The sequence below is a fragment of the Enhydra lutris genome, unplaced genomic scaffold (genome assembly GCF_002288905.1).
Source record: "Enhydra lutris kenyoni isolate GAN:26980312 unplaced genomic scaffold, ASM228890v2 scaffoldscaffold12, whole genome shotgun sequence".
Lineage (NCBI taxonomy): Eukaryota > Metazoa > Chordata > Mammalia > Carnivora > Mustelidae > Enhydra > Enhydra lutris.
The window spans coordinates 50,471,205-50,491,611 of record NW_019154096.1 but is presented as its reverse complement, the minus strand read 5'-3'; the positions used below and the strand labels follow the sequence as shown (position 1 = coordinate 50,491,611).

Genomic DNA, 20,407 nt, shown 5'->3' with positions numbered 1-20,407 from the left:
GAGTAGGGGGCCAGGTGTGAACCCCACTATTGAGGGTCATCTCAGACCCAGGGTAGATCTGTGGCTACTGAGGGCTGGGTTGGCCATTTTCATAAGCCAGTCTCTTCTCTCAACCGAAAACACTCCAGCATCCCCTAGACAGAGAGAGCCTCATCCGCCTGCTGTGGGGAGCGCTCACCTTGCCTCGATGACCTGTCTACCCGTGGCCCCAACCACCTGCGGCAGGTGTCCCGAAACCTACCTGCACACTGGGCCACCATCCACCAGCCTCCCTTCCTCTTCTCTCCAGGGGTGGCCACGTACACGGACAAGTTGTTCAAGTTCCGCAACAACCGCTGGGAAGACATCCTCAGTGACGAGGTCAACGTGGCCCGCGGTGTGGCCAGCCTCTTTGCCGGGCGCTCTGTGGCCTGCGTGGACAGGACGGTGAGCTTAGGGGTGCATGGGGGTCTGGGGAGAAGAGGGGGCCACATGGCAACGTGAGAGCCCACAGGGGACATGGAAGGGAGCCCACAGGCAGACATGGCCCGACAGAGCGGGGCTGTCCAGGGCAGAGCCCAAAGCTGTACCCCCCACAGTGCCTTACATGTAGCAGGTGCTAAATACTGACAAGATTTGCAGGGTGAGTTACTATCTGCTTTCACATCCTTTCTCCCTTGAGGCTCTCCCAGCAACCAGCGAGGAAACTGGTCAGGGGCTGTCCTCACTGCATCCGTTGGGCAGAGGAGGGCACTAAGGCCCAGCTTGGGCACTGACTGGCCTCAGGCCCCCAACAAGATTGGCAGTGTGACTAGGACATGAATCAGACTCTTCCAGCTCTAAACCTTGTGATCATTTAGTCATTCAGCCAATATTTATTAAGCCTTTACTATGTGCCAGGCATTGAGCCATACGGCTCTTGCTGAAAATATTTGTGGAACGATGAAGGAATGACAAAGAGGTTGGTTAGTGGGTGAGTGGAGGGTGGCCTGAATGTCCCAGTCCTCTGGTTAATCAGTAGCTCAGTCACTGCTTTCGTGCCTGCTAGTTCCCCCCCCCATGCCAAAGCAGGTAGGGAGGAAAGGCGGAAGGGGAGGGGCAGGAGCAGACAGCCACCTGCCCCAGGGGGTGGCCCCGGCCCAGGCTTGCGTCCCAGCAGCCCCAACCAGAGCCCAGGCTTGCCGTGGAGGCCATTTATCCCTCCTGTCACCTGCTCCCCTGCTGCCCCCTCCTTGGCTTTAGAGACAGACATCCGTAAATCAGGGGCCCAGCTGCTGTCTAGCTTCCATTCCGGGGGCAGGGTCAAGGGGCCAGGGGCCTGGCTCGTTTCAGGATGGAGATGGCACCGAGGGGATTGGGGATTCAGCGTGAATCTTCACAGCAGGGGCCTCCAGGCCTTGGGAGAAGGCAGGTGCCAGGTATAAATATTTATTTCTTAACAAGCTGGTGCTGGGAAAAGAAGCCAAGCTGGGCTGTGAAGCCACATTTAGCCCTGACCTGAATCTTTGCCACCTGGACTCCTGCCTGGTGGGAGGGAAGGAGGAGGCCGTGGCTCTGTGAGCCGCCCCAAAAGAGTGAGAAGGGTCTGGAGGGTGCCAGGCCTGGCCGCTGCGGGGAGCCTCTTACCAGCCTCCTGCTTCCTGCCTCGCTCCTGCGGAACCAAGACTTCCCACACTTGGCCAAGGTGAGAATCATCTCCGAGCTGGGGACAGGGCCTGAAGGTTAATCACAAAGAGATGCACTCTTTGTCCTAACAAGGTCATCTGCACGCCCACACTTTTAACCACAGGACAAAGGCACCATGTGAAATACAAAAAAAAAAAAAAAAAAAAAAAAAAAAAAAAAAAAAAAAGCTTTGGCACGCAGGCACTCGGGGAACTAGAAAAAGCCCCTACAGGGTCTGCCACCAGGAGAGGGACTCCTTTCTGGGTCCAGCCACCACTGCCACCCTGGCAATCCCTGGGTCCTGAGAACTGGAGAGGGGTGGGGGGAATGGAGCCAGGTCATGGCCACTCTGGGATGCTGCGCAGTGTAGGAAACACAGAAGCAATCTTAGCAATAATGACAGCTAACCGTAATGAACGAGCAGCACACCAAGCCCTGAGCTCGGGGCTTTATTCACGTTGTTTACTGATTCTTCACAGTAGGCTTACGAGGTACCTGCTGTCATTATCCCCATTTTACAGATCTGGAAACTAAGGCTTCCAGCAATTAAGAAACTTGACCTTGGTCTCGTAGTTAAATGGCAGGCAAAGACAGAAATTGAGAACGAATCAGACGCCTTTCTGTCCCACGGCGACCCTGCCCCTGGGTGAACCAGTGTCAGTCACCAATTTCTAACCACAGGTGCTGTTACAGTGTTCACCTACCCCTTCCTCAGCCCCACAGCACCCCCACCCCCCAGCACCAATGCCTTTTAGTTGACCTGTTCCCAGCATGTGGTCTCCGGACCAGCAGCACCAGCAACATTGTCGGAAATGCAGATTCTCCGGGCCGGATCCGCACTCCCTCCTCCAGACCTACTGCGTCTGAACCCACAGGGCAGAGGAGGTGGGCAGAAGTCTGGGTTTGAGCGAGCCCTGCGGGTGACTCTGGCGCAGGCCGTAGTGGGACAGCCGTCCCCCAGGTAAAGGTCTCAACCCTACCACATGCCCTTCCTGTCCTCTCTCCAGCCGCCCCCATCCCCTCTAGGCCCCAAAGCTGACACCCTCTCCTGCCCTTTGTCTGCAGCCGCCTCATCACTCACCCACCTTTCTGGATCCAGCTAAAAGCCGATCTCTTACAAGAAGCGTTCCCCGATCAATAATGATTATGCCTCATGTTTATATAGCATTTTTATCTTTTGGAGACCTTTCACATGTGTTGTCTCATTTCATCTTCTCAACAACCCTGCCAGGAAGCAGGGGGAATATGATTCCCCTTTAACACACGAGGAGACGCAGCCGAAAGGGGTGAGGAAACTGCCCAAGGACAAAGCCATGGAGGGGCAGAGCCTGGACCGGGACCAGGCTAATATCCCTAGACCGTGGCTCTCCGGGTGTGGTTCCTGACTCAACAGCATTGACTTCACCTGGGAACTTGTTCAAGATGCAAACTCTCGGGCCCCACCCCAGAGCTCCCAAATCAGAAACTTGGGGGATGAGACCCAGCATCTACGGTTGAACAAGAGCTCCACGTGATTCTGATGTAGATTGAAGGGGGAGCCCACTGCCCTGGGGAGCCTCTCCCCAGGCTCACCTCTGCAGCCCCCTCACTGTCCCAGGGTGACTGTATTCAAGGCCACATGGCAAATTTCTGCAGTCCCCTGCCATCGTAACACATCTATGTTTGTCAACTTTTATCATCCCCATAGAGTGAAGAAAGGTACTAGGTATAATGGAATTCTATAAACATCCTAATTTCCAGCCAAGTGCCTTTCAGTTCATTTGGGCTTAATTGCCCATTTGTGGCAGGGATTGCCAACAGCTGGTAGGGTCAGGCATGGGCCCGGGGATGGCACACTTTCCCCTTCGGCCCCATTCATTCAGTCTTCATCCGATCATTCCACACACATTCGCCATACTCCTGCCACCGGCAGGTGCCTCTCAGAGTTCTCCCCTAGTCACGAAGCTGTGCCATGAAGCCCTGCATCTCTAACTTCGGTTTTGCACGGGGATCACATGGGGGTGGTGGGAAAATGCAGATTCTTCGTCATCGGGTCTGGCAGAGGGGACAGGCCACCGAGAGTCTGCAGTTCTAACCTGCTCCCCCATGACACCTGTGCTGCTGAGTGACAAGGCTGGGAGCGCACAGTGTCCAGGCAGCAGGATGGAGCCTCAGATAACCGAAGCAGAGGGGGCATCAGCATCTTTAGGGAATATCTTTTCCTCCTCCTTCTCCAGCTCCAGCCCCCGACACGCCCTTTCTTGCATTTTCTATTCCGGCAACACCGAACAAACCACTTGTGGTTTCCCTACATACATCATTCTCTAGAGTATCATCTGTGCCTGGAAGGTTCTTTCCTGCACACTTCACCTGGTTGAGACACCTCTTAGAAAAACTTTTCTGAACTCTGCTGGTTCAGTGCTCCTTCCTCTGGGACCCCCTCTTCTGTACACCAGCAAATGCTGTACATAGTCTCTCTCTCTCTCTCTTTTAAAAAAAAATTCCAGTCTAGTTCACATTTTTTTTAAATTTTATTTTCGGGATAGTTAACTTACGTGTTCTCTGAATCCTATATGTTCTTGTATTACGGTTGCCGTGTCCGCATCACCTCAGGAGACCATGAGCCCCTTTGTTGGCCTCAGCCACCCCGTCAGTCAGACTCAAGTAGCTCTTCGTCAGCTCCCCCAAAGAAAACATTCCCACGGAAGGGATAAAGCCCACGGAAGGGATAAAGCCAGTGATCGGTTAGGTGGGATGGGGGTTCGGCTTACGAGAAGTTCGGTTGGGGAAGAAATCGAAGTCAGCCACGCGGGCCAAGGGCAGAGAAGAGAGTGGCCTGGAACTCACCTGTTTCTCTCACGTTGTTTCACGTTTCTAGCTTGTGTTTAAACAAGGCGACAAGCAACTGGAGAGCGAAGATGTTGTTTTGGGGACATTTAGAGCAGAATGAGTTGCAGGTAGTTGGAGCTCAAGAAATATCTGCTATCTGATGGGTTGGAGGGAAATGATGAGAAGGATGAGGGGAAAGCTGGAAAACTGTTCGGAGGCAGAAAACAGGCGGCTCTCTGGGGAGAAAGGAGGCATCCATTGAAAAAATGACACGGTTCTAATAACAGGCAGACAAGAAGCGTTTGTCAGTGGGGTTTCAGACCAGAGCAGACAAGGATGGTAGCAAGGAGGAGCTGGCGCCCAGGGCTTCTCCTGGATGCAAAGGCAAAAAATGTTTGAGACAGTGTTACAAAGGCAGAAGCAATACACTGTTTCTTTCTGGTAATGTGGGCAAACAGAGGAACTGGAAGGGGGCCCCCCTGCATATCCAAGCCTCTTAGGCCATCGAAATAGCAGAATGAGGGAATCCAGGGTGGGAGGTGGGGAGGGAGATGACTCTGGAATTTGCTTGTCATCTTGGCTGGGGTGAGCTTGAATGGGAGAGAGAGAGAGACTGAGAATAATGGGAATTGGTAGATCAATCAATCAGCAAATATTTATTGAGCAGCTACCCTGGCTGGCAGCTGGAGAGAGCTCAGCTGGAGAGAGGCACATTAGAAAATTGTCTATAAAAAGGTGGTTGTGGGGGAGAGGGAGGGATGTGTTCTTCTGGAACAGGATAGAAGGAGAAGCAGGGCTGCTTTGTTGTAGGAATCGGCAGAGGGGGGCGGCGGTGTTGTGCAGTCTGCAGCCTCGGGGAAAAGTGATTCTGGAGTTGGGCCCCACATGGCCCGCAAGGCCCTTCACACCAGACCCCAGGGAGAGGAAGCTGAGCCAAGAAAGACCCATGGTCCTACATGAGGAGAGGGAGAGCCCCTTTCTTGGAAATAGACCACGACAAGCCCAGATGGGCCTGCTCACCTACCCTCCTTCCCTTCTTCCCCAGGGCTCTGGACGCTACTCTATCTACATCGCCAATTATGCCTACGGTAACGTGGGCCCTGACGCCCTCATTGAAATGGACCCCGAGGCCAGTGACCTTTCCCAGGGCATTCTGGCGCTCAGAGATGTGGCTGCTGAGGCCGGGGTCAGCAAATACACAGGTAGGCAGAGTGACACCGGGTGGCGGGGTGGCCGGCCGGGGTGCTGTGAGTTGGAAGGGCGGGGGGCCTGGGGCTGGGGGCTGGGCCCGGCAAGGCTGAGTCTAGTTCATCAGCGACCATGGGAGAAGAGGGGTTTGTGTCCCTGGGAGGGAGGATGAAGGCTTTTTTCCCAACCCACCCCCAACAGGCGGCTCCTCCAACACTGCCTCTCTAAGGGTTGGTGAGCTATCTGGCAGGTGTGGGCTTTGGGGGACCCCGTGGGGGCCGTGAGACATGGGATGAGAACACTGTAACATCCTATCCCCAGAACCTCTTGCCCCATCCCCCGCTGTAACCCAAATGATGGGCGAACACGTTCTGGAGGAGAAAACTGACAAATCACAAAGGCCGAGGTTTAAAGCATTCTTTATTGCCAAACAGCAGATGAAATTATTTACTTATACATAAGCAGCCAGGAATTGAGTGCTAAATCCCTAAGCTTCAGCTTCAGCTGGGTCCCGTCTCAGATAACTGAGCTCAAAGAATTGTGTTCTTGTTCCAAAACCTCTCCGGCCCCTTTACTTGAAGCCATGCCCCCCTCCCCACATACACACACCTCTCTGGATGGGGGACCTATTGTCAGAGTCTCTGACAGGGAGATCTTTCTAGGGAAGGCTGTTTTTCTAATTCGAGCACGGCTGCTGACTAAACTCTGATAAACTGCCAATAGACTGCTGATTGCAGAGCAATCCGGTTCCTGCTCCGGGTGCCAGAAACCAGGAAGCCAGAGCTGTGCACAGCCACGTCTCACGTGAACTTCGGCTTCCCTTGTCCTGGTCCTGTCATTTGGACGTAGAGATCCCCTTGCTGGTTGACCTTCCTGATCTCTCCGTCCCAGCTTGCCCTACAGACTTCCAAAGGGCCAGCCCACCCCAATCCAAATCCTGGGCCCAGAAGGATGCTTGGTTGGTGGGGGGTAGGGGTGGGGTCATTTGGGCCATCCCCCTGCCTCCATACACCTGGGTGGGTAGCCAACTCTCAAAGCCCTACCTAGAAAGGGTTGTCACAGCCTCTCCTGAGTTTATAATGCCTTTCTCTAGCCAACTTTCCACTTCGCTGAGACGGGGAGATTGATGTTGACCTGTCTGACGAAGTTTGTGGGAACAAACGGCTAGACAGTAAAATAGTTTGCCCAGCTCCAGTCCCATGCCAGCGCGCGCGAGCTCCGCACGTGAATGTGCAGACTTCCTGGCTGAGTGTCAGTAATAAACCACGCTTTCCTGGGAAAAGGAATAAACATGCAGGAGCTTCAGCCTAGATTTGTACCGTCAATTTTTCTGAATAGTTCCCAGTTCTGTGCATTGGGCTGGCTTGGCAATTAAGTGCCTTGGTCTGCGGGAGAAGGAGAGTGGGCTGGGGAGACGAAGTACTTGAAAATGATGAGCTGGAGGGAGGCGAGGTCTGGGAGAGAGGCTTCTACATGGAATAAAAGAATTCAGGAGGTTGCGGCTGGGATGGAGCATGAAGGGGGCATTGTTCATGCTGGCTGGATTGACGGAGGGGCTGGCAGGAACCGAGGAGGGGGCAGGAGGCGACCAAAAGGAGACAGCTGAGGAGGACGGATGGGGATGGGAGCAGCAGCCAACTGAGCCAGGCTGTACTGAAAGGACCGGGCAGCTCGAGGAAGGGACAGCAGTTTCTGTGGAACACACAGGCAGGCAGGGGCAGCTGGCGTGCCCAGAGGACACGTTAGAGCGGCTCTGCAGACTTCCAAAAGCCATTTGGCTGAGAAGAACCTATTTGGCCCACCAAGTTACTATTGTGTCTGCCCGCCTTCCCCAGCCCACCCTTTCCTTGCCCGCCAAGCCCCTCAACTCTACCCTGCAGACCCCGTTGTCACTTCGTTAATGACACATGGACATCTGGCTGGAAAACTAACCCAAAGCACCCCCCTGAGCCCCAGGGACGGACCCCAAATGTAAGGGCCGCCACTGGAGCCTGGCCTGATTGCTGAGTCTCTGGCACACGGCCAGTGCTCAGCTCCAGGCTCGGGCCCTGAGGCCTGGAGAAGGGGAGGGACACAGGCAGTGACGAGCAGGCCCTGGAGGAAGCCAGCCATAGCCAGATGTGCAGTCCGGGAGCCACAGGTCCCCAGAGCCCAGCCACACAACACCTAGCTGCTGGACAGACCTCAGAGAGCCTCTTGTTTTACAAAAGAGCAAACCGAGGTCCAGAGAAGAGAAGGGACTTGCCCAAGGTCACACAGAGGGTTTGCAGAGAAACTAGCGTCCCGAGCCCCAACCCCCAAAGCTTAACCAGCCATAATCCACTGACCTTTCTGGTGACCTCCAGCTGGAGCCTCCCAGCTCCAGCCCACAATACAGGAGGAAGGTCTTGCACCCACCGGGACGCAGCCCCAGGGATTGGCACACAAGGGCATGATTTTGACCCCCAGTTTTTGTGGCTCGAGCAACTGCTTGGCCTAGGCTGTGCCTGGCAGTAGGGGAGGCCCCGGGCAAGCGGTGGGCAGGCTGGCCAGTGGTGCTGCCTGCCCTGCGCTGTCTGCTCTCCCGCGGGGGAAGGGAGGCCATCTCTCCAGACTTGAGCGAGTTGGCCAGCAGCTGCTGCTCTGCTAGGTCACAGTGCCATCTAGTGGCCAGCATGCCCGCTCTCGGGGGACAGGAGGGCCACTGGCAGACCGAGGGTGCTGAGTTGAGCTGGTGCTGACTTGAGTGGAGGAAAGCCCACTCCCCCATGGTTCCTAGTTCAAGAGGAATCCCAATCCCCGGCTTTCCCAGATGCCTGCGGCCCCTCGGAGCCTGAAGGGTGCAAGGAATCCTGAGAATTAGTTGTCCATGTGGCAGAGGGCCCGGCAGGGAACCCAAGGAGAGGGAAGGTAATGACCAGGACTCTGCACTGGCCTCTGCAGACCTGAGTGACCTTGGGCACCTCCCCCAGCCCCTTTGAGCACCTTGAACTCACTGTCTGAACTACCGTCTCGCAGAGCTGCTGAGAGGACAGGATCTGGTGCCATGGTCTGGTGGCACAGGTGGCACTGGGTCCTGCCTCAACCGCCCGTCCTGTCCAGGCAGCGACTGGCCATTTATTAACCTCGTGGGCCTCAGTTTTCTCACCTGCAGTGGGGGCATGAGAATGAAAGGAGGCATAGGACAGGCCTGGCACAGGCCTGGCTCAGGGGCGGGACCTTCGGAGTACAGCAGACAGCAACACCCTCCTCATCCGAGGTGCCCAGGAGGACAGATGCCAGGGCTCTCTGCTGGGCACTTCCTGGGTGCTGGATGCAGAGAGCGTCATGCCAGGCACAAGGGGCAGCCCAGAGCAAGCCCGCCCACCGCTTCCCTGGAGGTGGTCTCCGTGGGGTCCCCTGCCCACCTTCCAGCCCTGGGTACAGTCACGGGGTTCTTCATGCCCCTCCACTGGAATCCATTGGTCTCCCTCTTCACCCTGCCTCCCCAGCACCCCGGCCTCCACCCCTTCCCCAGGAGCTCTGCATTTTGGCCTCACCTCTTGAGGAAGCATCTGTCTGGGCTGCAAGGTGACAGTTAAGGAATCCTTATAAGAAATTTGGAAAGAAAATGAAGGTGGCTTTAGGATATGGGGTGGGGATTTTTGCTGTTGGCTGGGAGCAGTGTAGAACAAAGCGGAGGGCAGATCTGATTTATAGGAAGTCATTACTGGAGGAGAAGGAGATGCCTAAAGCCCAGCTGAGGCCTCTGGCAGCTCCCCGTCAGCGCACTCCAGAGAGCTGACCATGGGTAACAGGGGGGGCCGCGGAGCCTCCCAGGCTGGCAGGCGGGCACTGCCTCACAGCAGGAGCCCAGCGGATGTGACAGGCAGAACTGGAGGGACAGGCTCCTCGATGGGCCTGGGACCCTCGGGGAGTGCAGCCCCCGGCCTGCCAGGGGGACCCAGTGCCCCAGGACATTGTGGTATCCATGCATTAGATGATTGACAAGAAGGGACATCACTTTTCTTTGAAAACAAACACAAATACTCTTATAATAGAAATGCAATCATGGTGCACTGTTTCTTCTGCTAAAATAAGAGATTTTAAAGAAAGGTCAAGCCTGCGGCTGGTCACTCTGGGCCTTACCAGGAGTCCAGCTCCCTCTTCTGCCGGGAGGAAGCTTGAGTGGAAAGGTTTGGGAGCGCCCTCTGGCGCCAGCCCAGGCTCTGGGGTCACTCAGATGTGCATTTGGACTGAGATCAGCTGCCTGTTGGCTGCCCTCGCACCTCCTTGAGCCTTGGTTTCCTCGCCTGGAAAACGGGAGTGGGATGAGACGCGGATGGTGCCTAGGACAGGGAACTGGAGAACAGGGGCCCAGATGAGCTGGGCTTCTTCAGACCCCTGCCCATTCTCCTGTCCACTGCCCCGGCGGCGTCCTACAGGGAGGGGCTGCTAGGATTGAGGGAGGAGTGGAATGTCCATGTCTAATACCCTCCACCCCATGTACTCGGAACCCTACCAGCTCCTGGGGCGGCTCGCAGGGGGTCGTGGGTGGCAGCACCAGCACTGACACATATTATTCTACGTTTGAATGTTTGGGGGAATTTAGGATTAAAGACCCTGTTACCATCCTGCCCTGACCCTCACTCCCCCTTCTCCCACACACCCGCGTCCACGCACGCACACGCACATACACTGCCCATTCCTCCACCTCTGTGTTTCCCAGCATTGTTGCTACTCTTCTGCGGTTTCTTGGATGCTCTTGGTAGCCTGCAGGCCTTGGCGTCCACAAGAATTGTATTTCTGTTGAGGTCTCAGTAGATTAATCCCACGGGTCCAGATTCTTGGGCCAACGAGTCTCACAAAGCCTCCCTCCACTGGCTTGGGCTCCAGATGGACCTGGTATCTACTCCCAGCCACGCTGGTCCCGAGTTTCAGCCTGGAGAATGCACTGAAGGAGTGGGAAGGAACTTGGAGCTCTCAGTCCCTTCCCCAGTTCATGGGGAGGGAGCCCAGGGCCTGGAGGGCACACAGCTCAAGTTCCTTTAGCCAGAGCAGGCGCGGAGGCCAAGCAAGGACCTAGAGGCTCTTCCTTAGCATGGCAAATACTCCTGCCTCCTCGTGCCTGGGTCCTCCGGCCCCCAGCAGCACACCCGCCCCCCTGCGCTATTCCATGCAGCCTCCCTTTCCCATCGTCACCCCTACTCCCTCCGGCTCTCAGATACAATCCAGCTTGGCAGCTGACCACCCCAGGGCCGCCTAGATGCCATCTGAGAAATGGATCACCTGTACCTAAACCGGACTTGGGTCCACCTCACCAGAGTGCAAGGGTTCGAGGGTTTAGCGGTACAGTTTTTGAGGGTAAATGAGGTTACCCCGTGGGACTCAGGACCACTGGGCGGATAATCAGAGGGGCTGCCAGAATGTGGCAGGGGAAGGCTTTTTCCCCAGTGGCTCCACCTCTCCCACCCAGCTTCATGGGCAGAGTGAGAAGCCTTCAGGCGGGGCTGGGCAGGGAGCTGCGTTTGCACCCAATAGCAGAAAAAGGAGGCCTTAGAAGCCTGCAAGTGCTGGGGAAATGAGATTTTATTCACCTAGCAGGTGGGAAATCGTCCCAGCTAATGACTGTGTGGCACCTGACATTTTCCAAGTACCTTCCGAAAACCAGCTCACTTAATATTTATGACAGTTTATGAGAAGAAGCTGTTGTTACGATCAGCCTCCCATTAGCAGTGAGAAAACCGAGGCCCAGAAAGGTCCACTGATGTGCCCAAGGTCACATGAACACTTTCTGATCCGGTCTTCTTTCCCATCACCAGGGCTGCCCCTCCAGCCCTAGCTGGGGAGCTGCTTGTCCCCAAGAGCATGGGCCACAGCAGATACAGAAGAACGAATTGATGTAAAGTAGAATCTCACTCCCTACTGGGACATCGTCCTCTGAGGCAGTTCCTCACTGCCCCTTGGGTGACCCCAGAAGGTGTGGGCTCAACCTCAGGAGGGAGAGAGTTGGGGGAGGGGAGAACGTCAGGGAGAAGAGACAGAATCGGGAACCTCTGTCATGGACCCTGCAGGGTGGATGGATGTTACTGGTTTGGAGAAGATTTACATGCTCCACCTGGGAATGCACCTCCGCAGCGCAGCGAGGGGCACAGACATCAGGCAGCCCCTGCCTCAGCCCCAAACTGGGCTCTCCATCCTGAGGCTCCTGGGGCCGCTGCCCAAGGGGCTGGCTCCCTGACTGTCGATCACCTGCTCCCCAACTGGGCGGAGAACTTGCCAAGAGGGAGTCGTGGGTAACGTCTCTGTTATGGTCCGGTTGCCATGGCAATAAATTGTCACTAATTAGTAGTGTAGTTACCATGGCAATTTTCTAATAATTACAGGTTACAAATGGTACAAGGCTTCAACCCAACCCAATTAGTTAATTAGAAAGATTTAGAAATTTGTCCAAGAGGGAAATAACCTGCTTTGTAGAAAATGAAGAGAATGTGTCACAGCTTGAGAACCAGAAGCAGAGAGGAAATTGGAGGACACCAGAGTGGGGAGGAAGGATGGAGTTGCATGGTGGCAAGTCCCACAGCCCCACCTGGAATTTCCGGGGGCCCAGGCAAGGCCCGGGGTTCCTCACCGAAGCCTGTCCCTGGTTTGGAATCTGGCAGGATGGGGGCAGGGAACAGCTGTCAGCAACCACTCCAGGGCTCCTCTCTGAATGGGCCTACGTGGGGCCCAGGTTACAGCTCAGCAGCCCTCCCTGCTGGCCTTAGGAAAGGCATCCGGAAGCCTCCCCGCCCCACACTGTGGCTCTCCTAATGAAAACTGCACGCCCCGTCTTAGGTGATGCTGTGGATTGAGTGACTCCGTCTTAGGTGATGACCCAGGATTACTGTGGATTGAGTGACTCCGTTTTCAGGAGGCTTGGGCTCTCCTGGAGAGCTAATTAGATTACCTGTGTTCCTCTGGAGCTCAACCACAAGAGAAAGGGGAGTGGCATTGCCGTTGGACCCATCCCCTCTCCTGGCCCCTGACTCCTGACCTGGGAGACAGGCTGCATTGCACAGGTGAGAAAGGCCCCATGATTTCCTCCAGGGACCTTTCCCAGAAGGCAGGAGGAGTCCGGGAAACCTCTTCCCCAGCCAGAGCCAGGCAGGCAGTTGATGGGGGTGCGGGGTGGGGCGCCCAACATCACTCAGGTCTGCCTGAGCTCCCACTTATTTAACAAATGACAACAGTAAGTTCTTCTGAGTTTTCTGATAACTATTCTTATTGTACTGAACAGCCTGTTAGAGCCACACCTTTCAAACTTTACTGGGCACATAGCCACCCAAGGGTCCTGCTAGAATAGAGGTACTGACTGGCAGGGGGGCCGGGAGGGGCTGGGATTCTGCCTAACAAGCTTGCCCCCGCCCCCCGTGGTGGGCCCACGGACCTCACTCTGAGTAACAGGATGGTAGGGTTCACAAACCCCGTTCATGTGTCTCACCTCATGTGATCCTCATAAAGATCCTAAAATAGAAAAAGCAGGTCATGCTACTCCTGTTTTACAGTTGAGGAAACTGAGGCTCAAAGCATACCATAAATTGCCCAAGGTCACACAGCTTATAAACAGCCGTGCTGGGACTAGAATCCATGTCCTGTCCTGGTCAGACTGTCTTCTGCCCAGTATTCCCAGGGACCGGGGCTGTGGCTTCCGGGGCTTGATTCAAAACCCAGATGTCTTCATATTGGACTCGTTGACACAGGGAGCTCAAATTTGATCTTGGAGACATCAAACCCTAATGTAGAGCTGGCTTGACTTCCTCCTTTTTAAAAAGTATGGAATTATTGGATTTTTCCCTTTCCAACTGCAGAAGCGATTTTGTTACAACAAGCCAAACAACACAAAGACATTCCCAAAAAAGGCTATCTCCTGTCTCTTCTTCCCTCCCTGAATCCCACCCCATCTGGCAGCCTGGGGTTAACAACGCAGGGCGTGGCCTTTCCCACTTCCCCCAAACTCAAGGACAAGCTTGCATGAACACATCCAGAAATATCATGTGTTTTCTTTCTTTTTTTTTTTTTTTTAAATAAAACTAAGATGACGTAATACCATTACTTGGTGAATTGCTTTTTCACTTAACAGTATGTCATGGGCCCTCCTCCAAGCCAACACATATGGATCTGCACAGTCTTTTCAGCGGCTGCAGAACGGTCCATTCAGCCCATCGTTGTTGGTGGACTTACAGGTTGTTCCCGGTTGCTTACTATACCAAGCAAAGTCAAGAAAGTATCCTGCAGCCTTAGCCAGAACCTAGTCCCCTGTGTTCTTGGGCCAGGAGCACACCTGGTGTCTTGACTGGCATACAGATGACTCGAGGTGGGGGTGGGGGTTGTCAGGAAAATCTGTGACTTGATCAAAATGTGGTGGGTAGGGGCGCCTGGGTGGCTCAGTGGGTTGAGCCTCTCCCTTCGGCTCGGGTCATGATCCCAGGGTCCTGGGATCGAGCCCCACGTGGGGCTCTCTGCTCAGCAGGGAGCCTGCTTCCCTTCCTCTCTCTCTCTGCCTGCCTCTCTGCTTACTTGTGATCTCTGTCTGTCAAATAAATAAATAAAATCTTTTTTAAAAAATGTGGTGGATAGATCTGGGCTGGGGGATCGTTGTGAGTCAGCTTCTGAAGGGAAGGGAGGGATCTGTAGGATGGCCTCTGTGTTCCGTAGGTCATGGGGTCATGACTTGGGCACAAAGTGACACCGTCTTGCCCCTCCCTAGCCTTATCCTTCCTTGCGTCATCCTCTACACATGTTAACAGGACTTTGAGCCCAGATCTGGGCTCAGAGAAGCATTCCCCTGTCCCCAAAGATCTTCAGAGGCCTCGCCACAGCGGCTTCTCAAAGGCCTCTGAGGCCCACCCATCCTCCTCGCAGGCCTGAGGCTCTGCTTCTGCCATTCACTGTGGGTTGCTGTCCTCTCCTAGGGGGCCGCGGTGTCAGCGTGGGTCCTATCCTCAGCAGCAGTGCCTCAGACATCTTCTGTGACAATGAGAATGGGCCCAACTTCCTCTTCCACAACCAGGGTGATGGCACCTTCGTGGATGCTGCTACCAGTGCCGGTGAGTGTGGCCCCTGCCCTGGGTCCCTCACTGCCCCAGACCCTCGGATGCTGGCCTCAGGGAGACCGGGACCAGGAAGCATGCCCACTGTGCAGGGAAACATTGTCACCTTCCATTCTGTATCCCCCAAGGCTCCGGCCACAGGGGATGTGTGCTGCTGGGGAGAGGGGGTGCCTGGAACTCCTGACCATTATCCATTTTCCAGCAACTAGATTTGGCCCGTGTTCCTCTGAGTCCTGCTTGAGTCTTCAGCATTAATTTCCCCTCCAAGCCACCTCTTTCCAGTTCCCCTCCCCACATTCACCTTAATCACTAAATTCAATCCAATAACCATTTATGGAGCACCTGCTAAGTGCCAGGTGGTACTTAGAGCTGGGGATTCTGATCCCAGGAAGGTTGTACCATCCTACCCTACCTGCCACACATATGCACACAGGCACGATGAACAAACAAATAGCTAAGTAAGGGGACTAAAATCCACACAAAATAGTACTTTAGGCTCCCAGCTCTGCTCCCCTTCCTCCTTTTGTGCTTATCCCTCATCTGCCTCAGGGCCTTTGCACCTGCCATTCTCTCTGCTAGAAAGTGCCTTCTCCCTTTTCTCCTTCTGCAGAAATTCTATTTATCATTCAGCACTCAGCTCTATGAAGCCCTTCCTACCTCCCCCTGGGCCGCCTGGCAGAGACTCACACTTCCTCATCTGCATTCACACTGCCCTTACACGCACATCTCGATCAGGTTTCTACGTTGCTAGAATAATCTAGGTCTACAAGGACAGGGCGCTGTACTGTTCATTCTTGACACACCACAGTCACCAAGTAAATCTTGCTGAATGGTGGAAGGGACACTTAATGAAAGTTTGTGGGTGTTAATCAGTCCACCCTTTGACCACTTCTCTCCACCCACTTCCTCCCCACCTTGCCAATGAAAGGGTTGATTTCGCCCCTCTCAGGGCAGCACAGAGGCGAGCGCTACCCTCCAGAAGAAGAGGTGAGCGGGGATTAGACACATAGATCAAAGGTCCTACAAGCTCCAGCTAGTGCCGACAGCGAGCATCAAATCCCTGAGTGTCTGCCAGTCCATCCTCCCTGACTTACAAGATCGTAATCCCCCAGCTCTCTGCTTGAGAGTGCTCACTTCCAGCACCATCCCTCCGCTTAGAGCCTATCCACTTGCCTTGTGTCTTTCCCTCTCCTCCTTCCTGGGCAGAGCTAGAGCTGGAGACAGCTCCCCTGGCCTGTCCTCCCACCTGGCATGCACACGCGCACACACACACACACACACACACACACACAGGGCTATATACTCTGGCAGCAAATTTTCTCATTGCTGAAAAATCATAAAATGAAGGGGAGGTGGTGGTGGAGTAAACCTAGAGGGTTTGATAAGGTGTTAAAGAGATGGGAGCAGAGATGAGTGAGCAAGTTGGAGTGGGAGAAGGTATCTGGCGGGAGGAGAGAGGAAAGGTGCTAGGCCCGTAATTGAAAGTCAGAATGATTGCAGGGGTTTAACAAGACATGTCAAGAGGGCATTCATCACCCAAACAGATGCTGCTGTGAAATGCGGCCTGCCACCAATTATTCCCGTGAAAAGGAACCAGCTCCTTGTCAAGGTGCCTCGTAGATAGGAGAGAAATGGGCCAACACAGAAGGCCACCGACATTTGGGCTGGGGAGTTTTGTAGAGAATTAATGGGGTATTAATCCTAGAGATTAGAGGCTGCCCCCTCCTTGGAAAAGCCTCTTCCTCAAGCCTAGGGCACACTGCCTCTTCTCCCCACATCTCCCACCCATTGTCCAGATCCTTCCCTCCCCCGAGAGGGTACTCAGCATCCAAGGTGCTCAGGGGGCCCCACTCGCACCTTCTGCTGGCTCCCATCCCTGGGAGTTCTGTGGTTGCCGCTGGCAAGAGCTCCCTGGACCCTGGATTCTGTGATTCTCCCCTCCATTATCTTGTCCTATCGCCCACCCCATCTCTGAGGGCCCACTGACCAACGGCAATTTGTCCTCTGAGAGAGTCAGCATGGGTATTGAGAACTAGCACCCAGCACCTCTCAGCTCCACGCTTGGCCTGACGGAACATATCTGCCTCGGGCAGCCGGGAGGTCAAGCCATCCCTCTAGGCAAAGCCAGCCCCTGTCCTCCACCAGGGTCAGCTCAGTGGACACTGGCAGATGCAGGGACAGCAGAAGCCAGCAACACTGGACACACAGGCTTCTCTTCCCCAAGCTCCCAAGGCACGCTGTGGGTTTCTGTGTTATGATGTGGCATTTCCTCTGCTGTCACCAACATCCCCAGAAGCCTTCTGTCAAATTATTTATGTCTCTTCATTCATTCGGCAAGTATTTACTGAAAACTACCGGTCAGATGCTGCGTGAATACAGGTGAACAAGAAGACAGCCCCTGACCTCATGGAGTATAAGGTCTTGTGGGGAAACGGACACTAAGCAGATAAACCACAAAGGAACCCGATGGTCGCTGTGATCAGCACAGTGGAGGGAAAGAATGAGAGGCTGTCAAGACAAATACCAAAGTAGCTGGGAGGAGCTGTTTTCATGGGAGTGGTCAGGGAAGGCTTCCCTGAGGAGGTGACAAAGTAGCTGAGAGCAGAAGAAAAACAAGGAACCAGGTAACCAATAGCCAGGCGAAGAGCATTCCAGGAGCAGCAACACGCTTGAGCAAAGGCCCAGAAGCCAGAAAGGGCAGGGCTCATTTGAGGAATGACAGGAGCACAGGTCGCCAGAGTTTATGAGTAAGGGGGGGGAGGGGAAGGGGTACCAGATCAAGACCAGATAGGGTGGGTGGGGGCCTTGTGCTCCCCAGGCACTTGAACTTGACCCAACAAGACTGGGGAGCTACTGAGAGATTTAAGCCAACGGGTGATGACCAACTTACTATACCCCAGTGGCAGCGTTGGAGTGGCTGGAGGGGCCTTTGGTCCTCCAGACTTTGCATGTCCCCTTCCCCGACCCATGCTACCCCCAAACTGAGTGAAAATTGTGTGCTTGCTGGGCGGATGCCGCTGAAGGCAAGTCTGATTCCCTTTGCAACCACACGGCTGTCCCACCTCCTGCCCCCAGGGAGAAATTCTGAGCTGGCGGCTGGGGCTCCCCGTCTGCCCCCTGGGAGGGCAGGGTCAGCACAAGGATCACCATCCCTGTGTCTCTCCAAGGAGCTCTAGCAAGGCGAGCGTTTTTAGGGCCTGCAGGGGGTGCAGCCCTGAGGGTCCCTGTCGTTCCTCCCCAGGTGTGGACGACCCCCACCAGCATGGGCGAGGTGTCGCCCTAGCCGACTTCAACCGCGATGGCAAAGTGGATATTGTCTACGGCAACTGGAATGGCCCCCACCGGCTCTACCTGCAGATGAGTGCCCATGGGAAGGTCCGCTTTCGGGTAAGAAGGGACCTCGCCCTCCCGCCCCGCCCCCTCCCACCCATCCCCACAGCACTGCGTGCAGCCCTGGCATGTCCTAGGGATGCCACCTTGCCTGTGCCTCCCCCCAGGCTGAGAAGGGGCTTGTGGCTCTGCAGGGCCTGGAGGCAGGACAGCCACAGTGAAGGCAACATCGTAGGGGAAGACGATGGAGTCCAGCCTGGGCTTCATACCCTCTCTAGTGCCCGGGGCAGGGAGAGCCACTGGCAGAGGAGGGAGAGTAACATCCCACAGTGGGCAGGAACAGGGCAATGAAGGCTCTGGGCTTCGTTCCTGGATTGGCAGTAGTTTTCCAGGTGGCTCCTGGAAAACCTGATCTTTTCAAGTTTAAGTTCTGGCTAAGGATGCGGTGGGCAAGAGAGGGACACGCGGAACACTCAGGCTCCGGAGCCCCCATGGCCCCTGAAGACAAATGGCAGGTGGCGGGCACCTCCAGTCCCTGTCTGTGTCCCCTCCCTGAGCTGTCATAGACTGTGATGCCAAGAATTCTTCAAAGGGACTGTTGGGTGCCACCCCCTGGTGAGCTGGAGTTTGGAGCTTTCTCCTGGAGCTCTCATAGGATGGTTGAAACTGATCTCAGTGAGTCTGGAGGGTTCTGGAGGTACCTAGGTCTTGCCAAAGTCCCCTCTGGGAGTGAGAATTTTCCCGATGCTTCATGGTCCCAGGGGAGTCGCTGGGACCCTTCTGTCTGGGTCACCGCCGCAAGCTTCGTCCCTTGTAGCAGCCGCCTGGGGACGCTCAGGCCCAGCGGCTCCCTCCCATGAGACCCGGGCTCTCTGGGTGAGAAGAAGGCCTGCCCTGAACTCAAGCAGTTGATCTCGGGATCCAGGATGATTTTCATCCTTATTTAGCTTTTTGTTATTTTTTAAGATTTATTTATTTTAGAGACAGAGAGAGAGGGCATACACACGCACAAGCTGGGGGAAGGCAGAGGGACAGAATCCTCAAGCAGACTCCCCACTGAGCGCAGAAGCAGACGCAGAGCTCCATGTGGGGCTCGATCCTATGATCCGTGAGATCATGACCTGAGCAAAAACCAAGAGTCAGATGCTCAACTGACTGAGCCACCCAGGCGCAACGCCCCCCCGCCGCCCGCCCCCCGCCAGCTTTTTGTCTTAACTCAGGTTCTCCACCAGGGGTCATTTTCTCCCCTGGACATTTGACATTGTCTGAGGACAGTGTCTGTGACACTTTTTGGTTGTCACAAATGGGAAAGGGGTGTGACTGGCATCTAGTGGGTGGAGGCCAGGGGTACTGCCAAATGTTCTGTAACGCACAGGACAGCCCCCCAGTCAGGAATGATCCAGGCCCAAACATCAGTGTGCTGTGGTTGAGGAACACGGCCCGGCCTCCTGGTGGCCCCTCCCCAGAGCTCACAGGAGCAAAAACAATGATAGTAGACGCCCCATGTATCAGGTGCCTTCCATGTGCCAGGAACTGTGCTAAGCGCTTTACATACATTATCTCAGAAGCCCGGGTGTCCAGGGGGAACCCCAAGGGAGCTATGTAGGTTTCCATTTTTATAGGATCAATAGAATAATAATGACTTAGAGATCCTGAGGTCCCTTTCTCTCCAGCTCATAAGGCCCTGCTCAGCCCACCCTGGCCAAGTGGCCAGGCTCTTAATCAGCCTCATTACCATGCTGATGGGGACAATCTCCCTCCTGGGTTCCCCAGAACAGGCAGCTCGCCAGCTGTCCCAGATGGCTCCTTCCTGCATTGGTTGGAGGGGGGACCTGCAGTGAGCGGCCAAGGAGCAGGGCCAGGCCAGTGGGCAAGAGGGGCACTCCCGGAAACATGAACTGTCCCTTCCCAACCCTTTCCAGGTGGGCCCTGAGAGCCAGACAGGCTGCTAGAATCTTTAAGAGACAAAAGTATCTGTGATGAATATTCTTATAATCAGAAGGTTGCTCTCTACGCCTCTTCTTCTTTTTCAAAAGGAAATCCCACCCCTGGGACCCTTTGCCGGGTCCTCCAAGGCTGTGTCAGCACTTCGAGGTCCAAGCTGGGCTCTCCTGGGCCTGGGGTCTCCCCGTGAACCCCAGACAAGTGTATCTGATACTACAAACCCCTAAAGCAAGGGTCTCAAAAAAATTGAAAGACTTCCAGGAAAAAAACTTAAGATAACAGCAGAAACACAGCTAGAAGCCCTCTCCTGCCTTCCATGGGACTGATGGCACGAGCAAGGCCAGGACTGGTGCCAAGGATCTGGTTCATGCCCAGTGCTTGCCAGGCATTTTTCGCGCAGTGCTCACAGCCTTAGCCACACTATTCCTAGCCCCATGTTACTG

At 54.9% G+C, this 20,407-nt stretch overlaps 1 protein-coding gene across 1 annotated transcript in view; it reads left to right on the top strand.

The window, feature by feature from the left end:
* Positions 1 to 287: 287 nt before the first annotated feature.
* LOC111144873 (cartilage acidic protein 1) overlaps positions 288 to 20,407 on the top strand; it is a 38,540-nt gene continuing 18,420 nt past the window's right edge. Inside the window, exons 1-4 of the mRNA XM_022499442.1 lie at positions 288 to 426; positions 5,498 to 5,654; positions 14,553 to 14,687; positions 17,932 to 18,077. Of these exons, the coding sequence (XP_022355150.1) occupies positions 5,570 to 5,654; positions 14,553 to 14,687; positions 17,932 to 18,077 (366 nt within the window). The 5' untranslated portion in view covers positions 288 to 426; positions 5,498 to 5,569. The remainder of the gene's footprint in view (positions 427 to 5,497; positions 5,655 to 14,552; positions 14,688 to 17,931; positions 18,078 to 20,407) is intronic.